This window comes from Thunnus thynnus, chromosome 17 (assembly GCF_963924715.1).
Source record: "Thunnus thynnus chromosome 17, fThuThy2.1, whole genome shotgun sequence".
NCBI classification, from domain to species: Eukaryota; Metazoa; Chordata; class Actinopteri; order Scombriformes; family Scombridae; genus Thunnus; species Thunnus thynnus.
In genome coordinates, this window is record NC_089533.1 from 8,333,690 (window position 1) to 8,355,378 (window position 21,689).

Below are 21,689 nucleotides of genomic sequence, written 5' to 3' on the forward strand. Positions count from 1 at the left end.
CGGGTGGCAAAAAACTTGTAGCATTAATTGAGAGTAAATAGAAAAGAAACTTACTTCAGAGCTATTGACCGTCAAGGTGAAACAGCCGATCTCAAACCATCATTTTTTGACAAGTCTTTTCCTCAAAGACGTAGAACTGGATGAATGGTTGTAATCTTGTTTTCCCCATATTTCACAGGTTTCATTACATGAGGCTACAGACAAGACAGAAGTATCGCACTGACCCTGACAGATTCAGCCTTTTCTCGGTCCACAGCAGCTGAGATTCTCTGGCTTCAAAGGGACTCATTCATCACTTTGTTCACCTTCTGAGTACTTGATTACTGCTAACATATATCTCACAGTTCCAGCTATGAAATACATGTTAACGCATATGACATGATATGACATAATCTGGCAGAAGTGGTCCTTTTTGCAAACTTCAGCAGTCTAGCAGTTTGATATCTCTCTTATGGTTGAGTATCCAGTTCTTAACTGAATTAGAATTGGAGATTTGTTAAAGGATAGGTTGATAGGATGAATAAAAATACACTGTGTAACTCTCCGCCTCTCTGCTGCCATTTGTTCAGTAGTTGATTTAAATGCGTGTGTCATGGATACACAGAATTAACTTTGACTGGAGGCAGGAAAGCAACAAGGCGGGGGTCAAAACTGTCCCTTTCAGACTGTTTAAACATTCATGACACAATCAGCCGGAGTAAAAGCTAAGTGAGGTGAGGCGTGATAGCTTGAGCACACTTGAATGCTTTAAAGGTTTTTCAAGTCTGTCCTAAAACCACAGTCAGGAGCCCAAAGGAACATTGAAGCATGTTTTTCTTGCTGTAATCATTCCTCCTGTCCATACTGACCATTAGAAATCATAGACTTCATATAGCGTTTTCCATGTAAGTGATGGGAGACCAAATCCACAGCCCTCCTTCTGTGCAAAAATTGATTGAAAAGCTTATTTTAAGCTAATATGATATTTCAGTCATCCAAATTAGTCAAATAAAGTCAATATCTTTCAAAGTTACTGTCTTTTTAGTGCCAAATTCCCTCTTTTTGTTACAATCCTTCCACTGCAGATGAACAGGAAAACACTGTCTGTCGAGACACAAAGAGGAAATTTTATACTACAAAGACTGTAACTGTGGAAGATATCCGCTTTATTTGACTAACTCAGAACAAATATTTAAAAATGTGGCTAAGCTACGACAGTGAAATGTGATCACTGCACAAAAATAACTTAACGGATTACAGCTTTACTACATATAAGATAAACCTTCTCATCTGTGACCAATGGTGATGTTTATGGTGGTCTAAAGCTGCTGAAAATAAAATGGTTTTCTCTTTAAAAAAAATTATGGAAAGAATCAGAACCGACATTTGGTAAAAGCTGGAACTAATAAGCATTAAGCCGCTGCTTTCTACAGAATATGTATCATAAACAGAAGGTTTTAAATGATTCCTTAATCTAATCCCTCATTTGCACTAATAACAGTCATTTAAACTACAACAATATAAATTACAGTTATAAAAGAGAGCTGTACACGGGTGGAATAGCCACATATACATTCACCATCTCCTTCCCCTGAATCCTGAGCAGCCTCGCTCAGCCCCCACCCATACATACATACCCACCAACCAACACACGCACACACAAACACACATAGAGGCTCTCTTCCTCTGTGTTTCTTTTTATAAGTATGCAATTTTCACATTTTCTGTTTCTGGTGGGAGGAAGCGAGCGATTATCGAAGCAAAGCAAATAATGACAAAAGCACCTATCAAGGGAATCCAATTGCAAAAAATAGAGCTGATTAAATAATTAGCTGCTCTAAGAATAGCAGGTAATCACAGGTTGCTAAAACACACGTACGCTCACATACACGGATCTGTCACTGATACTGGCTGACAGAAGCATAAAGAATTATTTCTTCAGCTGTGAGTACAACATACCATTACCCTTTCTACTTCACCCACACATGAACAAATACAGTGTGAGAATCTGTCTTCCACGTCACGCTGCCACATACGCACAAATAAATATACAGTTTAAGCAGACAGAGAGAGAGAAATAGAGACAAAAAGCTATTTATAATGCTGTCACATGTTGTTTACAGATGGCACAGGGGTGGGGTTGAAGTTTATCATCTCTTTCCTGTTTTACATCCCCCCCACTATTCCAGTTCATAAAGGAGAGACAAATGCAAGACAGTTTTCTTCTCAGAGACGCACACAAAGCTCGAGGCTGCGGCGCATCAATGTGCACACAGTCCAATAAGAAGCGAAATAGACAACCTTAACCGGGGAAGCGCCGACTGTCTTTTCATCTCACTCATCACTTCAAAACAAAGCATGCAGAAGACATGATACCTCTTTCCTTCCAGCTATGCGAGCACGTTAATCAGGGATTAAGGAGTGACGAAGCAACAGAGAGCCGTCGGAAGGATAAACCAAGTTTTTGGGTGAGATTGGAACCACTTGTCAACTTTGCTTTTAAGAGGGAAAGAGAACATAAACACCATCACTCATGTGTCCAGTGGATTGTCTGTTCTGCTGCATAAACACTTCAAGCAGCAAGATGCTCGCACACTGAACTGGAGGGTTGTCTTGGATCCATCCAGTTTGATTGAAGATCTTGTAGAATAATAGAAGTCTAAAATGCAAACAAGTTGACACGTTTACTAAGCCTAATGATAAAATTTGGAGAATATAACAATAACCAACTGCCTAGAAGCTGAGAGATTACATGGATATAAATGACTACATGGTTGTTTCCCTAATATTGATCAAAATAGCATATTTCAAAGAATTTATAAACACAAGCATTATTCTAATAAAAAACACTGCGAAACGCAAGCCGCATTCATGTCATGTCATGTCTTGTCATTCATACATTCACAAATTCAAGTTCTCCTAAGAATGTGCATGCAAATGTTAGCATGTAGCACTGATATGCTAGATTTTGGTGTCTTTATCACTTTATCCCATCCATTTTTCTGCAGGCTTGATTTATTCTTGTGTAACTGTTGGTCAGTAGCAGGGTGAAGGCTCAACAGTAAGTTCTGCAGACAGAGAGACAGTAATGACAGGTGGGATATAATACCAGGAGACGTAGGTCTGACTGTGATTCAGCGCTCGGTCCGTAACGATGACTGATGCTTCAAACAGGCTACTGACTCATCAGTCTTCTTCAGTGTCTCATACCATTAGCGGAGATCAGCTCGCCCAGTGTGCTCTGCCCCTGATCAGCGCTGATTAAAGGTAGACTAATATGGACGCTATGCTGCTCCTGTGAATCAGTGATTGTCCTACATTTGTTTAACACATTCTCCCTCTAATTAAAGTCAACTGTGACCCTGCATACCCCCCATGCACGCACACACACACAGAGCATGATATGCCCTATTAATGAAACATGAGCTTCAGCCACTCCGCTGAACCCTCTCCCCCTCTCCCTCCCTCTCTTTCTCATTGCTCTCCTCTCTCTCTCTCCAAGAGTGTGCAGCCAGAGGCATCGCTGGTGGGGAAGCACTGGTCTATGAGCAAGAGCTGCTGCAGCACACACACACACACACACACACACACACACACATATACACTGACAAGCTGTTATAGTGAACAACTCACGTCATCGTTCTCTCCACACAGCTGACCTTTACTTTAGTCAACAAATAGATGAAATGAAACTGTTAGCGCCTGGTGGTGAAGAAGAAGAAGAAAAAGAAGCACCTCTCTGTTTTTCAGAGGCTGGGTCTCAGTCTTAAAAACTGATTTCCTTTCTCACATATATACATATATAAAATACTTGTATTTACATCAAATGCTTCTCATTTACAGTGCAAGTCCGTCTTTAGGTAAAAGTGTTAGTGGGCCATTTGACCTTCAAATTTCTCTCTCAAAGTTGTTCAACTTAAGGGTCTATGCAAGATGCTGGAACTACATCAATATTTTAAAAAATAGTTGAACATTTTGGAAATACACATTCACTTTCTTGTGAGGGTTAGATGAGAAAATCAATACCACTCTCACGCCTGACAGCGGCATCAATCTTCTCATTTAATTCTCGATAAGAAAGAAGTGTAACTCCCAATTTATCAAACCATTTCCTCCATTGCTTGTGCATATTTTTCTGCACAAATTGAAAAATACCTCTTGTGTCCCATCTTTACATCAGTTCTGTGGAGCAGATGACTATATAAAGAAATCCATCATGAGTCGATGTCGGTTTGGGCTGAAAGTAGTAAAAAACATTGGAAACGGAGCGTTCAGAGCAGTCTGAAGGCAGTGGTTTTTGCTCAAAGGGATTACTTCTACATACTTGGTTAAACTGTCAGTTCAGCAACACCACAGTGATCCTACAGTGTCTGTTTTTCACAGTTTTTCCTGAATGCTTAAACACTATCAGTGATTCTTGAAGCACTATCTCTGAAACCATTAACACTTGTAGCCAGTGCATTTACCAAGTGTGCCAAACTGATTGCATGTTCTCTGCTTCACACTCGGTCTGTAATTTTATAACACACTATTTGCAAAACTGTAAACACAACTCACTGCATTACACTCAGTTTGCAATTTATTAACACACGTCTGGCAAAACTGTAAACACTGGTCTCTACGTTGCTACACTATTTTACCAATTGCCTCTCTACATTGAAACGTGAAAACACTCTTAGATAATGAGTTCACTTACAAATCAGAGCTTGAGCGCTATAAATAGGCCAGAGGTAAACATTTGTAAAACTAGAGGAGGACGACAAGGACGAGGACAAGGAGGTGAAGAAGTAAGATGAAGAGGAGGAGGAGGAGGAGGACGGAAGAGGTGAAGTGGGACGGGGGAGAAGGAGAGGATGGGGAGTCAGGAATACAATAACTGATGAAATCAGAGTGACTGTAGTGGACCATGTTGTCAACCATGGGATGACCATGAGGGAGGCTGGAGAACGGGTTCAACCAAATCTGAGCGGCTACACTGTTGCATGTATCATCCGGATATTTAGAAAATGAGAACTGGTAAGTAACTGTAGGTGTTGTACTCTTACTGGTACAGTAATATGCACTGTACTTTCATAATGAGAAGCATCTATCATTAAAACAATTCAAATGTTTTTTACAGAGCTGCAAGAAAACCAGTATCTGGTGTAAGAGGTCCACTGCTCACTGCAGAGCAGGAGACCCACATTGTAAATAAGGTCATTGAAAATAACTGCATCAGACTTAGAGAACTGCAGGACCACATAACGGCAGATAAAACCATATTCCAAAAGGTCAACAGAGTGAGTCTTTCTGCACCGTCTCGTCTACTGGAACACAATACAGTTAAGATGAAGCATCTGTACAGAGTCCCTTTTGAAAAAAACTCAGACCATGCAAAACAACTGAGATATGAATATGTACAGGTAGGCTATACTATCCTATCATTGGTACTGGATCTGGAGGTGTGTGGAGCTACATCATATTGACTTGACCTGTCTTTCATACTGTGCTACGTTGTTTTGTCTTGTATCTGTCAGAGAGTCATGGAGCTAGAAGCAGATGCAATACATCATGAGCTAATATATGTGAACGAGGCAGGTTTCAACCTTGCAAAAACAAGGGGCCGTGGCAGAAATATCATCACCGTGCCATTGTCAACGTCCCGGGACAATGTGGTGACAACATAACAATATGTGCGGCTATTAGTCAAAACGATGTCCTTCACCATCATGCAATCCTTGGCCCATACAACACTGCACGCATTATCACATTTCTGGATACCCTTCACAGTAAACTAATTCCTAATGACCAAGAACCAGAGCAGCCCAGGTACGTTATCATCTGGGACAATGTTAGTTTCCACCGGACTGCTTTGGTCCGCAATTGGTTCACAGGTCAGCCACTTTTCATCGCACTCAGTCTCCCCCCATTCTTGGAAGGTGCATGATCGCCAGCCCCACCGACTCATACCCCTTCTACAAGCAATCAAGGAGGCTTGTGATGGGGCATCGATCAGGGGACATGCAAGGCCAGGAGGTGATACTTTCCACGCTGTGTAGCTCAAGACAGCATCACATGTGATGTGGATGAACTTTTTCCCTTTATTTTTTATTGATTGTGTGTTCTGTTCAGAGTACACCTCCATACTTAACACATTTGGATACCTGTGTGTATGTGTGTTTACTACATGTATGATAAAACTTTATTGCAAACTGCAATGCCCTGCACACAGGGCAAAAGCCACGAGTGTTTTTTATTTGTACTATCAGTATGTAGTCGGTGCTTCATGTGCTTATCCAAACAAAGGTTTGTATGTACTGTATTGATGCAAAAACACATATATTAAAAAGACTTTGAAGAGTTTTGCAAGAATTGTTTGCTTTTGTGAGAGATGTATAATGTTATGCTAGTTTGGTGTAAGGTTTTGTGGTTAATGTGTAGAGTTATAAACACAAGTGTAGAGCAAAAATAGCCTATAGTTTCAAAGATAGTGCTTAAACACCTGTGTTTTACAGCACGTCTAATGTTGCTTTCTGTCTGTAAAGTGACATATACAATCTACACAAGTCAAAACCATCAACAACAACAGCTACATTTATGATTCTGACGTTGACGTTAGTGCGAGCATGCCTTTACAGAACTCCTCCGCATCCAGCCACTGCCATTCCTAGACTGCACCGACTGAGCTGAAGATGAACTCACTTTGTTCTCTGGCTGCCTGACAATTGCTGAATTGCTGCAACAGTATCTCTCTGCTGGATTTACTGTAACTTCTCCATCTGATAACAAGCAATGGAGGACAAGAGTGACAATGCCATTTATCATCTGCATTACCGACCTAATGACTGTCTCAGTAGAAGAGTGCTATATTCTCATTACTAGAAACAGACACATAGGCTGCAGGTAAACTGTTAATTGTTGAGAGTGACAGTTTATTCTTGTCATGTCATACAACAATTTCTGACTAACATTCTCATCTGTATTTCTCAAAAGAACAGAAATGATAACATGCTCAGATTCACACAACAATTTAGAAACTTCAATTTGATGCATGACTAATTTGAGAACCAAAAATGAACTCATCATGCCCCAAAAGGCTGAGAAAACCTGACATAAGGTCTTTGTATTCTGCTACTTTATTATATATTTTTCTTCTATTCTGTGTTTCTGTATTCATGCTCTGTGCTTAACTTCCACTTTGTTTGATCCCTGCTGAATTACTTTTGCTCCTTTAAAAAAAACTCAATTTCCCCACAGGGATCAATAAAGTTTCTTTCATGCAAAAATGCATATCAAACCAGGCGACTCTCAGACTGCTGCTTCATGTCACTGTAACCTTTTCTTCCTGTTGTGCTGTTGAGCTCATGTAAACTAATCATTCAGGATTACATGGCTCTTAATTGAATGCTGGCTCACCCGCTGTTCGTGTGTATTTTGCTTTATGACGATTAAACAGCAGGCTAAAATCAATCTGTTTCGGCGTACTCTCACACATAGATGCAAGACAGGGGTAAACACACAGTAACACAAATGTCTGATTGAAAAATGAATGAAACCAGGAAAGAGATATGGAGTGTAGCAAGGTCGTTTTAATCAAGTTCTCACTATTTGTCAGCCTTGATGAATTATTAAAATGACCAGAATTTTCAGGACATAAGTCGAAGATGTTGTAAAACAAGGTACCTGTCATTTCCTGATTGCTCTCTTGCAGCACTTTTAATTACTAGTGGAGCTTGACTGAAGCACAGAGCACTTATTGGAAGTCAAGTTTTGATAGATGGAGCAGCAAACACGATGAATACGGGGAAATAAGGACAGCGTCGGATATTGTGATGCGGATGTCAACAAAAGGAGGTGTAATCAACCCTAAATTGTCATCTCTGGTAATCAGGTCCCATCTCAGTCAACACAGATCAGCGGATAAGAAAATCTCATCTGATCCGATCGAAATAACTCTGATAGTCTGTCAAGATAAATCATGTCAGTGTTTCATTTTGAGAGTTTCTTTTTCACATTCATGACTGTATTATGCAAATCTGGTTGTCACATTGAAGGAACAATATGGGTTTTCTAACCTGCACCATCAATCCGTTGTCAGCCTGTGGACATGTGACTCATTGCAATTCAGTCTCGCATTAATCTGGTGCTGCAGAGCTACCTGAAGCACACTATATAATCTGTACCATACCAAGACACAAAGCGATTTGTTATGCAGAAAGATAAATAACCATTCACATTGTCTCTTCCTGAGACAAAGAAATACACTCACCTTATTATACACCTCTTCATGGATTCATGTTTGCACCATTTTTCATGAAAGGACACTGCAAGGATCACAAATTGCAGACGCAAAGACAAAGGAAGCACTGGAAAATTTGCAAATGAATATTACGCCAAACAAAATGATCCCAAGCAGAAGACAAAGAACGACCATGAAGACAAACAGCAGAGAGGCAAAGGAGAGCTTTGATGTACAATGTGACATGATTTAATGATCAAGAAAAGATGATAAACAGCCTCCTGTTGATGGTAGGTCACCGAGGGACATTTACAACTCGAGGATGAGAGTAAAAACAAGTGTACAGGAGCTCCTCTGTCATGCCAGTAGACTAAATGTGCTGACAGAAAAGCTTGCTCTCTGAATTCACAACTCCTTACACAATGTTGAAGGAGTCCTAAAACAAACACCATCAATCTACTCCTTTTTGGATGACTTTCAACGTCCTGGACGTTGCTGCGCCTGCTCCAGTTTCCTAGGAACTGGGACCACCTGCCTCGATAGCCACTTTTGTGAACCAGACGGATTTATGTAAGCAAATTTTTTTCAGCATAAATAAAAATACACTGTGTCACTCTGAAGCCTCTCTGCTACCATTTGTTCAGTAGCTGATTTATATGTGTGTGTCAAGGTTACAAATAATTATTAACTTTGAGAGGCAGGGGGGAAAAAAATGTCCCTTTCAGACTGTTCAAACATTCATGAAGGAACATGAGGTGAGACATGATTGCTTGATCACGCTCAAATGCTTTAAAGCCACTGGAAACCACAAATCCACAACAGCCTTCTAACTATGTAATTTAGGATTCTTATGAAGCATCTAAAAAGTATTAGAAATTAGTTTCAATCCAAATTCGAAATATTGTCATTTAAGTTTTTATAAACTTTCCTGACATTGGGTTTGAATTGGGCGTGCTTATGCTTTGACATTTATAATGAAAATTACGCAATAAATTCCACGAACCAATCATAAACGACGTGATGTGCTGCGCTAAGCTTATTGTCTCATATGTTATCGAAGTTTCTGTGTCACTGGTAGCATTTCTGCATCTCAACTCACTTAATTTTACCATATTCTTCATTACTGCAGCTAATTACCTGCTGTACATTTAAATATACACTAGTTCTGCTCAAGCACTCTTAGCTCTCTCCTTCTTTTAGCGACTTTCTCGCTAATCACACAGCTGTTTACACGCTTTTCAGATCTGCTAGTTACTTTAGCTTAGCAGTTAGCGATAGCTTCCTTCTCTCCCTCTCACTGTCATGCTCTCTCTTGCTCTGTGTGTCTCATGTTTAGCTATTCTCAGGCTTTTCGAGGCTCAGTGAGTTAGAAGTGTGGCGCTGCACCATGGAAACCTAGTCATTCATTACTGTAGTTAGCCAGCTTGAGAAATGGTCTAAACAGCAAAATCACCTGTTTTTTGAACTAGGTTTTCTAATAGTTATGAACATTTATGTTCATTTGGATTTTTGTGGATGCTTAACACTCACTGACACTCAATTTTGATATCATATAAGCATTTTACCATTTCAAGCCAAATTTCCAGAGGCTTAAAAATACAGATCCATAATTTTTCAAGTCTGTCATAAAACAATAGTCAGGTTCCCAAATGAACATTGAAATAGGTTTTTCTTGTTGTCATATTCATTCCTCCTGTTCATACTGACCATTAGAAGATCCCTCCATAATACACTTACAATGTAAGTGATGGGGGCCAAAATCCACAGTCCTCATTCTGTGAAAAAATTGATTGAAAAGCTTATTTGAAGCTAATATGATGTTTCGGTCATCCAAATTAGTCAAATGAAGTCAATATCTTTCAAAGTTACTGTCTTTTTAGTGCCAAATTCCCTCTTTTTGTTATTATCCTTCCCCCGACCCCCCATCCAAGTGTGTAGGAAAACCTACGGTGGCCATGAAACTCACAAAAAATATGAAAGGCCCTCTCTAGAGCCAGTGTTTTGTTTGTCTGTTCTGGGCCACTGTAGAAACATGGCAGTGTAAAATGGTGGGCTCCATGGAAGAAGACCCGCTCCCTATGTAGATATAAAGGGCTCATTCTAAGGTAACAAAAACACAATTCTCATTTTCAGGTACACTAATTAAAATACTTATAAATATTATATTCCATTTCCAAGTCCATTTCACTACATGTCACTAAATTCTACATACTGCACCTTTAAGACAGACCCGAAAAATGGTGAACCTATCCTTTAAGTTTGCCAAGAGGTCAGTGATGAGGAGTGTGGAGAATATAGGGAATAATTTGAAGGTCATGTTGGTCTCTCTGGTCAGCAGGGTGAAGTGCTTATAGAATAATGTAACAGGATGTGTCATGAGGAGAGCTTCTTGGTTGTATTTTGTATTTTATTGACAGAACAGTTTTCACGGTTTTGTATTTACGGTTGTGCAACATTTTCAATCCACCTGTACGAAAAATACACATAAACTCCTGTCAGATCATACAATTTTAAGTGTTACCTTGGAGCTATGCCTTCAAGAGCAACAGAAACCTAATTTCGAAACATAATTTACAATTGTTTTTTTCAGTAACATATTGTCTTGCCTAACCTTGTCACTGTAGAGAATTGTATGCCCACTAGCAAGCACTTTTAATTTATGCTTGGCCATTGTTGTTTAACCCTCCTTGCATCGTGTACAGCAGACAGAAGAGCAGACTATGTTTACACCTGCGCAGAAAGCTCTCTGTCTTATTGTTATTTTGTTAATCCTGTCAGTTTAGAAGGCGTGTAGTTGTGTTACAGCTGCAAAAAGCTCTCTTCGAACAGGGCCATGGGAAAAGGAGGAGAAGGGAGGGGAGAAGAGGTTTTGGGTCATCTATTCTGGAGGAAGCAGGCTAAATCAGGGCATGACGGCTGTATGGTTAACCTACTTCAGTTTATCTCCTTGTTTCTGGATTTTCTCAAGCAACGTCTTTCTCTTTCTGTGACTGCCTCCTTTTTTTTTTTTTTTTTTTTTTTCTCCTCTCCTGGATGTTCTATGAGTCAGACTGGGAAAGGAGGATGTGGGTTGTTACCCAAATTAAAAAAATATATCCTGTGTGGAACAAAAAATAAGGCTTTATTGATAAAGGGGTGAAAACAGGTATGCAAAAAACAAATTGGCTTCAGAAAAGTAGTATTTATTGTAGGTCTTCTATAAATCATGTTATTGCATCCGCATGTACCCTGAACATGCTCTTAGTTGTTTGTTTAGGAGGGATGCACTTATAATTTCTGATGACATCTAGCTATTATTCTGGACAACAGCATCTACCAAATGACTGTAATGTAATAATGTTTGTACACACTTGGACAACACTACAAGGCACTAAACACCTACATATATGTAAGAGTATTTGCTGTGTTAGTGGTAAAATGCTATAAGTTGAGACATTACTTGAATCATTTTTGTGGCCTGTCAAACCACTCAGTGAGTACTTGTTCCCGTAGGTGGAGGCAATTTTATCCAGAAGCTGTCGTCACTGGGAGAAAATGATTCATGACGGTATCAAGGTGATTCAAATTTTTTATTAGTGCATTTTTGCCCTTGAGTGGGAAAAACAGCGCCATAGAAACATACACTGCTTGCAAAACAAAACTGCAAAGCTAGAATTATGTAAATAGACTTTTTGTATGAGTCACAAACTGATTATGCATCAGGGAATAGGCCAGGCAAGGCAAGTTTATTTGTATAGCACATTTCATACATAACTGCAATTCAAGGTGCTTTACACAAGGCACAAGACATTTAAAGGCATAAAAATACAATAAAAGTAGTTAAGGTTGGAGCGTTTCTCATATTCTCAGCAAGTTTATTCCAACAATGAGCAGCTTAATAACTAAATGCTGCCTCACCATGATTTGTTTTGACACTGGGAATGGTTAGTAGACCAGTCCCTGAAGACCTGAGATTCCTCAAGGGTTGTAGTCTGTAGTGTGAAAGCAAGTCGGAGGTGTATTTGGGCCCCAAACCATTCAGTGATTTAAAAACTAGCAGTAATATTTTAAAATCAAGTCTGTGATTCACTTTTTTAGTTCTAGTCAGAAGTCTGAAGCTGCATTCTGAATGAGCTGAAGCTGTCTGATATCCTTTTTTGGGGAGACCTGTAAAAAGATTGTTACAGAAGTCTAATCTGCTGAATGTAAAGGCATGGATTAGTTTTTCTACGTCTTGTTTGAACATGAATCCTCTGATTCTGGCTATGTTTTTGAGATGGCAGAAGGCTGACTTGATGTGACTATTATAGTTAAGGTCTGAGTCCATAATAACACCACAAGGTTTCTGACTTGACTTTTAGCCTTCAACGACAGCGAGTCGAGGTGAGCTCTAACTTTCAGCCTTGAATTTTATCACTGAAACTGGCAGCTAATTCGTTGCATTTATTGGAAGAGAGGAGTTCAGGGGGCTCTTTGTGCTGGGGGTGTTGTCAGCCTATCAACAGCAGCAAATAGGTTGAGTGCATTATTCATATTTTTATGGATGATGTCAGAGAAAAAGGCTTGTCTAGAGTTTTTCAATTCTAAGTTATTAATATGAAGTCTCTCTTTAAAGATGTTGTAGTGAATCTGGATATTTGTTTTTTCAAATATTCTCTTCTCTTCTCTGGATTTTTACAGATGTAGCATTTCTCCATGGTGCTTTCTGCTTACTGGAGATTGTTTTAACCCTAACAGGTGCAATGGCCTCCAGAATAGTGTCCCATCTCCACAGGTCCACCTTAAATATTGAAATGAAATCTCTTTTTTTTGTTTGTTTTTGGGGGGATTTCTTTTAGAGCTGTCAACAGGTTAAGACAAATGGTCACCCTTTATATAAAGTCTGTACACAATTCCGGTATAAATTACCAACATTAGCAGTCAAACCACATTAGTGTCGGTTTGGATTTGGATCGACAACCTTTCAGCCCTGTCAAAAACTCAGTCATTAGAACAGTCTGTGTGACACAGAAGCTAATTAGACCTCTTACATTTGATTAGAAACGTGAGGTTAGTGTAATTTATTCCACATATAGGACTGTTATATGATGGGATCACCAAGGTTTAGTCCAATGTGATTAAAATGTCTTCAGTGATTAAAAACATGTATAAAATAATGTGAATTGATTTTCTCTGAATAAAATTTACACCTATTAAATGTTTCTTGGAGCTAATCAAAAGATGAATGTGGCATTTTTGCAACCCAGTCTCTGTGATACTGGTTAGTTTTCTCTTCATGCTGCTCTGTGATGCACATATTGCAAAAATCAAGCTCAGCGTGTCACACCAAAGGTCATTCTCAGTATGTGGATAATTGCCATGGCCTTTCCAGAGAGTGAGAGCGTGATTGTGAGGGTGTGGTTAACCATGCGTTTGATAGTGTTGCTTGGCCCTTATGACACCAGGCAGCATCATCACTCTTGAGGGACTTTGTGGCACCAGTGGAAAACAATTATCAACTCTGCAGTCAACAAGGAACATCAAATCACTGGGGTACTTTCTACACCTGTTGAACGCCTGAAAAACAGACCCATTTGTTCTATAAACACCACTGACAAGACAAGGAACGTTACAAAGATTTAAGAAAACCTTGTTTACAGTTTTGCATCACCATAGAAACAGAGACCATCCTTTCAAATTCCTGCTCACTGGAGAACTGTTGACTCTGAAAGCAAGTCTAAGAGGCACTCAGTGTCTAATTGATGCTTTTATCTGCCCTTTGTAAATGTCATTTTACGAGGGAACAAGATACACAATAACCACAGAAAAGATAATTATGGATGTAACAGTGACAGCTGCTGTGGCATTCGTTTCTATCGTGTGAAGCCCCTGCAATTTGACAGAGCGTGCAGGTCAGCGGTTGTACGATATTTTAATGTATGGAACCTAAAGAAGAAGAGCAGCAGTTAGTGAAGGAAGGAAGGTAGCCTGAGTCTGCGAAGCCAAGAGGATGACCTTCAGCAGAGCAGTGAAGACACCATCTGAACTCGAACTGACAGGCTGCTACAGAGTTTAGCTGAAGCTTTGAAATGTAGTCCGCCTCGCTCCACTGGACCACCAAAAAGAGGGAATTGTTTAACACAAAAAATGACCTGTTTAACAGAGCTGAAAAAGAAACTTTGAATTCAGAACCTTTGATTTTTAAATATATATCTAGTTTTTCCCCCATCAGCTGCTTTTAAATGGCAGCAAAATGTACCCGGCTGCAAATGTCTGTCCTGCTGCAAACTTGAGCAGCAACAATTAGTAAGAAAATAAGCAAATATTTCAATGATTATTTAATCATCTATTTTTTTAAGCAAAAACTCCAGCTTTAGCTAAGTGATGATTTGTAGATTTTCTGTTTTAGATCATTGTGAAAAAGAATATTTTTGGGTTTTAGACTGTTGGTCTGTCAAAAATATGGCATTTGAAGAAGTCACCTTGGACTCTGGGAAACTGAACTTTTCACTATTTTTGGAATTGTGTAGACTATTCATTTAGAAAACCAGAATAACCAACACTGAAAATTGTTAGTTCCAGTTCTACTGAAAACCTAGAGGAACTATGAGATTCAGTGGTCTTTTTTTGAAAATTAACACATTGCCCGTTGCTCTGACCCATGAAGGTTTTTGACAGACTCATCTTTCCCCACCTTAAATCAATCACTGACCCCTGATGGATCCCATGCAGTTCGTATAGTGGACTAACAGGACTGTGGATGACACAGTCAACCTGGGCCTGCACTTCATCCTCCAACATCTGGACAGCCGGTGATCCCACGCCAGGATCCTGTTTGTTGACTTCAGCTTGACATGTAACACTATTGTGCAAGAGCTCCTCCACACCAAGCTTTCCCAGATGACTGTGCCTGAGCTTCTCTGTCTGTGAATCACTAACTTCCCGACAGACAGGAAGCAGCATGTGATGCTGGGAAAGCACACCTCCACCCCTTTGACCATCAGCACCAGAGAACCACAGGGCTGCGTCCTCTCCCCTCTCCTCTACTGTCTGTATACAAATGACTGCACCTCCATAAGCTACTCCTTAAGCTACTCAAGTTTGCAGATGACGCAATTGTTATTGTTCTGATCCATGACAGGGACGAGTCTGCATATAGACAGGAAGTGGCGCAGCTAACAACCTGATGCAGCCATAACAGCCTGCAGCTAAACATCCTGAAGACAGTAGAGTTGGCAATGGACTTCAGGAGAGCCCCCCAATCCCTCCCTCCCTCCACTCACCATCAACAGCACCACAGTTGCAGCTGTAGAGTCATTTAAGTTCCTCCGCACCACCATCTCCGAGGATCTTAAATGGGACATCGACATAAGCTGCATAACCATGAAGACCCAATAGACAACATTCTTCCTGAGGCATCTGAAGACCTGCCACATGCAGTGCTGATCCATCACTGTTTGGTACAGAGCAGCAACCCAACAGGACATTCGCTTAGCTGAGAAGATCATTAGTGGCAAAATCGTGGCTCCTCCAGGGCCAAGCAGCGTGCAAGCAAGATCATCTTTGACCAATCCCACCCTGGACACAGACTCTTTGAACTTCTTCCCTCAAGAAAAAGACCTCCAACAGCAGACACAGAAGCTGCTGCCCTACTAAACAGCTGAGCTGTACTGTTATCAAACAGGACTCTACATTTCACATCCCTCATTTAATCCCTGCTCTGGTCACTTTCATACATTTCAGCAAACTAGACTTAAGATTGTACATTGAATCCATCTCCAATGTTAAATAAATTTACTGCACTTGTCACCTTCATATATTTCATACACTTCATGTCTTTGTATTTCCTTTGTAGTCAATATTTCAAGGTGTATCCCACTTCAAAACTATTCCATTCTGTAAATTGATTTTTAATTTTTCATTTTAGTATTACCATTTATTTTATCATTACCTTACTTAGACTCCTGAAATTACACATGCTATACCCTTTATTGTAAATGTTCATGAGTCTGAATCTAAACTTCAGTATCTTAATCTCAGTTGAACTGATTAGACAGCTGAGACTCATTCACTTCGAGTTCAAAGTCAACTCCACCCCCAAAGTGACATTGCTTTCTGTGACTCAGCTCTCACTCATGTGCAGTCCTTTGTTCATATTTAATGAGCTCCAACATGTTCAGCAAATGTCAACCAATATGTGCAGCCAAAGCAAGCAAAGGAGATAGATGCTGGAGAGAACAGCTGTTTGATAGTTCCAACAATGAGAAGCCCTTTCTATTACAGTTAAATGAGACTGAACAAACAAATCAAGTCCAGATGATACCGCTCTCCAGCAGCTGCTACTGATGGGCAGACGTCCAGTGGTGTTTAAACACTCAAAATGGAAGGTTAAACAGCATTAACAGGAGGACTTTGAGCAAAATATAACTCATTTTATTGGGTCAACATGTGTTACAAAAAGCATTTCAATTAAGATTTATATCTTCACCAAAAAGAAGAATTCAATCATTGATCCATGTCAAGTTACATTCAAATAACTTTTGAAATTAATATTTTAATGTATGTCAGCTACATTTAGAAAAACTAACCAAAGAGACCCAATTTCTTGCAGAGAAAAAAAGTCCAATTTTAAATGCTGAAAAGATTTCAAAGAAGTTCAAACTTAAAGTCAAAATGCACATCAGTCTGGATGCATTTTCATTTAACATTTCAGTGGGGCAACCTCAGGTTTTTCCTCTAAAGGACGAGGCTGTTTGATACCGAACAGGTTGCGGAGGTTGACTTCTGGGTCAACATAATGAGGGATCTTGCGTTCGTTGAAGAGGCCTGAGAGGTTGGTTTCCACTTTGGTACGTCGGGAGACCCGCATGCGCAGGGCGAAGAGGTGACGCAGGTTTTCCTCCACAAGGGGAAGATGGTGTCCATCCAGGCGCTTCTGCCAGGATTTCTTGGGACGCTGACGTTTCTGTTGGGGTTTTTAAAAAAAAAAAGGCAGCTTAGAAGAGAAGTTTTAGGATAATATTAAAGTAGTTTGATGCCTCTGTACTGACTATAGCCACCTAGCCTTTGAAAACACATAAACCCCAACTCCCTCAAGCTGACTGTTCCCTTCATTTGGCCAGAAGCAAAGAGAAGTTGAATTTCAACAGGTTGAAAGCTTTATTCAAGAGAAATCCAAAATCAATAACCCCATGGTCAGACAGCTTTGACTCACTGCTGTGTGGTGGCCTTAGTTCTATATGCATGGTGGGATACTGACGTCATTCTCACCTTCAGAGTGCTGGTGCTCGGGTCATGGCGAAGCAGATGTCTGGTCACACTCTCCTGTGTAGCAGAACAAAGAATGTAATGCATGAGTCTCCTACAGCGAGGAAAATGCCCCCCCCCCCACCCCCCAAACATGGACCAGTAACAGGAGACATGTGACTTACCCGCATAGCAAACATGCGTGGGCAGTCGGGGAAGGAGCATTTGTATTTGAGGAGCTTGAGGTGCACCTTGCGGATGTGGTGCTGCAGATTGAAGGTTGTAGAGAAGTAAGCCTGGCAGTCATCCCTGGGACAAACCAGCACAGGCTTATGGGAAGCATGAATTCGTTTGTGGCGCCGCAGAGCATCCATTTTCTTAAACGCCTTCTTACACACTTGGCATGCAAATGTAGCTATAAGAAGAAAAAAAGCAAAATGATTATCCAGCAGTTCTGTGCCACCATATATTGAATTCTTCCCTCTCCCTTAACACTTGTGATGGATTACAGATTTGTACTATAACCACAATATATTTACCTGAGTGTTTGGCCATGTGCCTCTGAAGTTTCCCCCAGGTGTGTTCAACTACCTGGCAGTTATCATGAGTGCAGCGGTAACCTGCAGGGATTAAACAATAAGGCCAGTGAGTACATCAATTAAAGCGTCACCACCAGTTGGCTCCCTCCTGGACCTCTTTGAGGAATCACGTACCATGCACGTCATTCGTCCTGAAAAAGATGTCTTACATGCAAGAAGAGGTTGCATGCAAATTCAGCCACAGAACATTTTTAAATGAAGGAATTTTGCAGGGATAGAAGATGAAAGGCCCCCTACTAAGATTGAAATAGACCAACCTGCGTGCTTGTTCTCATGGGCTTTGCGAGCAATATGGGAGTTGAACATGGCAGTGCATCCGTCCTTCGAACACCTAAGTACCCCACAGAGGACAGACAGATGTAAAAATAACTACCAGTCACTGGGGCCACCACACCCACTCAGCCTGTAACCACCAACTCATTCATCTCCTGATAGAGCCTGCACTCCAGGCATCAAAGATGTGATTAATTAAAACGGGGAGTGCATAATCTTTAACACGGTTAGACTAATCTGGATCAGATCTCAGGCATTTCATTACCACAGTCAGATTTTACACTGCAGCAAAAATCATCCATGCCATGTTTTATTTTTCTCAGATTAAACAATGTTGTACTACAGACATACCTGAATTTAGCAGCCACGTGATGCTTCTGTAAGTGCAGCTTAAACATTCTGCGCTTTTTGAAGGTCAAGGGGCAGTTTGGCTGGTTACACTGCAGAGGAAAATATTCAAGAGGTTAAATGTCACAAAGGGCCAGAAAATTGGTCAACAGAGCAACAGATACTCGTACTTAAAATGCGACGTTTTGGCGCCATCTAGTGGATGAATTAGATTTTTTTCCATTTAGACAAACCTTAAAGTATTTATTTTTATCTCCGTGGGTGTAGCGCACATGTCTTTTCAGTTTGCCCGCGTTGAAGAAACTCTTCGTGCAGGTTGCAAATTTGCATCTGTGTTAAAAAAAAAAAAAAAAAAAAAAAAAAAAAAAGTTAAAATAAGATGGTGGCTGAGAGGTGCAACTGTAAAATGTGGGACGTGTGACTTACTGGAATTGCTTCACTCCTCTGTGCTGAAGCATGTGGCGGCTCAGGTGGGATTTTCTTGAGAAACGACGACCACAGCCCGCAATTGTGCACAGACACGGACGCTGTGGACATTTTTCAATCCGTAAATTAAAACTTTTAAAAGTAATTCAGACATACTTTCAAATGCAGACTTATTATTTGCAAGCTTCAGTCTCCTCCATACCGCTCCGGTGTGCACCGTCTCGTGCTCCTTCAGCCTCCACTGCCTGGTGAAAGTCGCTCCACAGTCAGTGTGAGCGCAGTTGAACAGCTGCAGCGGGGGACCACCGGCAGGTTTCACACTTTGCACACCAAGCATCTTTCCTCCGGTATCTTAACTCTTCTCCAAATGAAATATGTAGATAATGGAAAGGCCGGCGCTTTTGTAAGCCTTTCTTATAGCCTCTTGAAAGCGCTTAATTGGTAATTGGTAATTGGCAGCGTCGGTTGACCAGGTGAGTCAGACAGTGTTCACTGACTCAACACTGTGTAATCCTCAAGAGGTAAAGCTGAAACTAATTAATCTAATTGATCTGCTAAATTCAGCTATGTGCCAACAAACGTGAAACACGAGCAAGACAGCACATGTAGCAACTACTTAAAGCCAGACAGCTGTTGGCATCAGTGTTAAATGAGATAAATGATACAGTGTAAAGCAGACTAGTTCACAGAAAGTAGAGCAAAACTGAAAAATAAACAGCATAAATCATTTCAATACAAAGTAACAGGTAGGATTGAAGCTACAACTTGAAGATTATCCACTGGACAGGCCTTTGTAACACATCACACAACCTTTTTTTAAACAACCACTTATGAAGATCTGTCCTTTTTCTGTCTAACTTCATTAGGGCTGCAACTAATGATATTTTCTTGATTAATCGATTAGTTTTTTGGTCTATAAAATGTCTGAAAATTGTGAAAATTGTTGATCAGTGTTTGTTTTGTCATGACCAACAGTTCACAACCCAAAGATATTCAGTTTCCTGTCACAGAGGGCTTAAGAAACCAGAAAATATTCACATTTAACCCATTGATGTCCACAGTGGAATTTTATAATTTGCTTTACAGCACTTAAAGTACTAGCTGAGCTAAGCACAAATTCATTTAAATTTTTTAAAATCGCTCAAAGTATGAGGCTATAGTGCAAGTTTTTCTTAACATCCTTTCTTTAGTCATTAGTCATAAGGGGCTAACGGTTTTTTGATTCATGGGAACACCTTTAAACAATAGGTTATGAATTACACATAGTCTGGACTCTTACAATATAGATTCAAAAAGAAAAATGATAATCTGTTGCTTTGTTTGGTCCAGTATTGTGCAGTTGTGACATTGATCAGACCTTAGAGACATTTTATATAGTATTCCTGTGGGATTTTCAATATGAATAAAATGTCTGTTTTAAATCTCAATTTCTCACCTCAACTCAATATCTCTTACACTTTGTCTCCCAATCCCTTTCACACACACACACACACACACACACACACACACACACACACACACAAACACAAAGGGTAGCTTATATTCAACTGCATTTCAAAATATCTGACTTTAAGATTCAAAAGTAATGCATTTAAAATGTGATGCATAAAATATTTTCAGTCATTCACAAACAGCAACTCATACAAACTGTAATTATGAGGAACATTTAACTTCAAAACTTTAGATTATGCAATTGTATAGCAAGTTAATGTATCATCCATAACAGCGCTCAATGATTCTTTGCTTGGTGACAGCTCCTTATCTGGGGGTTGAGGCCTCTCTTGCCTTTGGTCATGGCCTTTTGGTCATGACATTTTTGTAGTGGATCACGTCTGCTACAACATCTAGCTGATGACCTGACAAGTTGTCAAGTCCCATCTCTTCATCTCCACTGTCACCACTCTCACAGTCTGGAGGCTCCATATAAATGTCTGCCCTCTCAGTGTCAACTGATGTTACCAATTCAATCACCTCCTGAACAGTCGATCTTTTGTGAGAATTAGCCGTTTCTCACTTACAGCACCTCTTCCACTGTGTCTGCCAGCAAGACTAACAGCGGCCAACAAACGAGATATGTGAATAAAAATGTACCTGCACCTGCATTTCAAAGACCAAAGGTGTTTGTAAAAAAAGGTGCCTGTGTGTGTGTGTTAGTGGTTGAGACACCTCAAAAAGAAACAGGTCATTAGTTAATCAGAATACAGCCATACCCATAAACCCCATAGAAATGCATTGAAACTCATGGTCATGGAGCTACATTTCTCATCATTTCTCCCTAAAAGCACATTAGAAAATCCTTTTTTATAAATATATATTTGTGAAAAATACTAAAATGAGTAACCTCATGTGACTAACGACTAAATATAGTATGATGCAGACATGGCTGTATCTCAAAAACTACAAGGAGTTATATGAAATGTTTGGTACCATTTGATTAAAAACAACTTCATTGATTCAGGGTAAATATGATCTTTAGCATGTCAAATGAATGTTATCATATTCGTGATTTTTTAATTTTTTTTTTGCTTTTTTAAAAGAAAATCAACTTTGTCTGCCAGTTAAGGCTTGATAAACATGCGTAGCCACATCTTGACAGTTTCCACAGCAAATTTTGTGTCTCCACCTCTAACAGACAAAAATCT

The 21,689-nt window shown here is 40.0% G+C and overlaps 1 protein-coding gene across 2 annotated transcripts; it reads right to left on the reverse strand.

Moving 5' to 3' along the window:
- Positions 1-16,572: 16,572 nt before the first annotated feature.
- Positions 16,573-19,470, reverse strand: 42sp43 (P43 5S RNA-binding protein). 2 transcript variants are annotated; one of them, XM_067570806.1, is made up of 9 exons: positions 19,250-19,467; positions 19,048-19,148; positions 18,855-18,951; positions 18,625-18,713; positions 18,258-18,331; positions 17,941-18,021; positions 17,587-17,816; positions 17,426-17,479; positions 16,573-17,120 (listed from the first exon to the last, which is right to left on the reverse strand). In XM_067570806.1, the coding sequence occupies exons 1-9, from the start codon at positions 19,382-19,384 to the stop codon at positions 16,857-16,859; spliced, it is 1,125 nt and encodes a 374-aa protein (XP_067426907.1). In that variant the 5' UTR covers positions 19,385-19,467; the 3' UTR covers positions 16,573-16,856. The 2 variants fall into 2 exon arrangements, with proteins under 2 accessions (XP_067426907.1, XP_067426908.1); XM_067570807.1 differs by lacking the exons at positions 18,625-18,713; positions 18,855-18,951 and having other exon boundaries at positions 19,250-19,470.
- Positions 19,471-21,689: the final 2,219 nt, after the last annotated feature.

Coding starts and splice junctions, on each gene's coding strand:
- 42sp43 (XM_067570806.1), bottom strand. CDS start 19,384: ATGCTTGGTGTGCAAAGTGTGAAACCTGCCGGTGGTCCCCCGCTGCAG. Junction 19,149..19,249: donor AGACGGTGCACACCGGAGCG/GTATGGAGGAGA, acceptor AAATGTCCACAG/CGTCCGTGTCTGTGCACAAT. Junction 18,952..19,047: donor AGAGGAGTGAAGCAATTCCA/GTAAGTCACACG, acceptor TTTTTAACACAG/ATGCAAATTTGCAACCTGCA.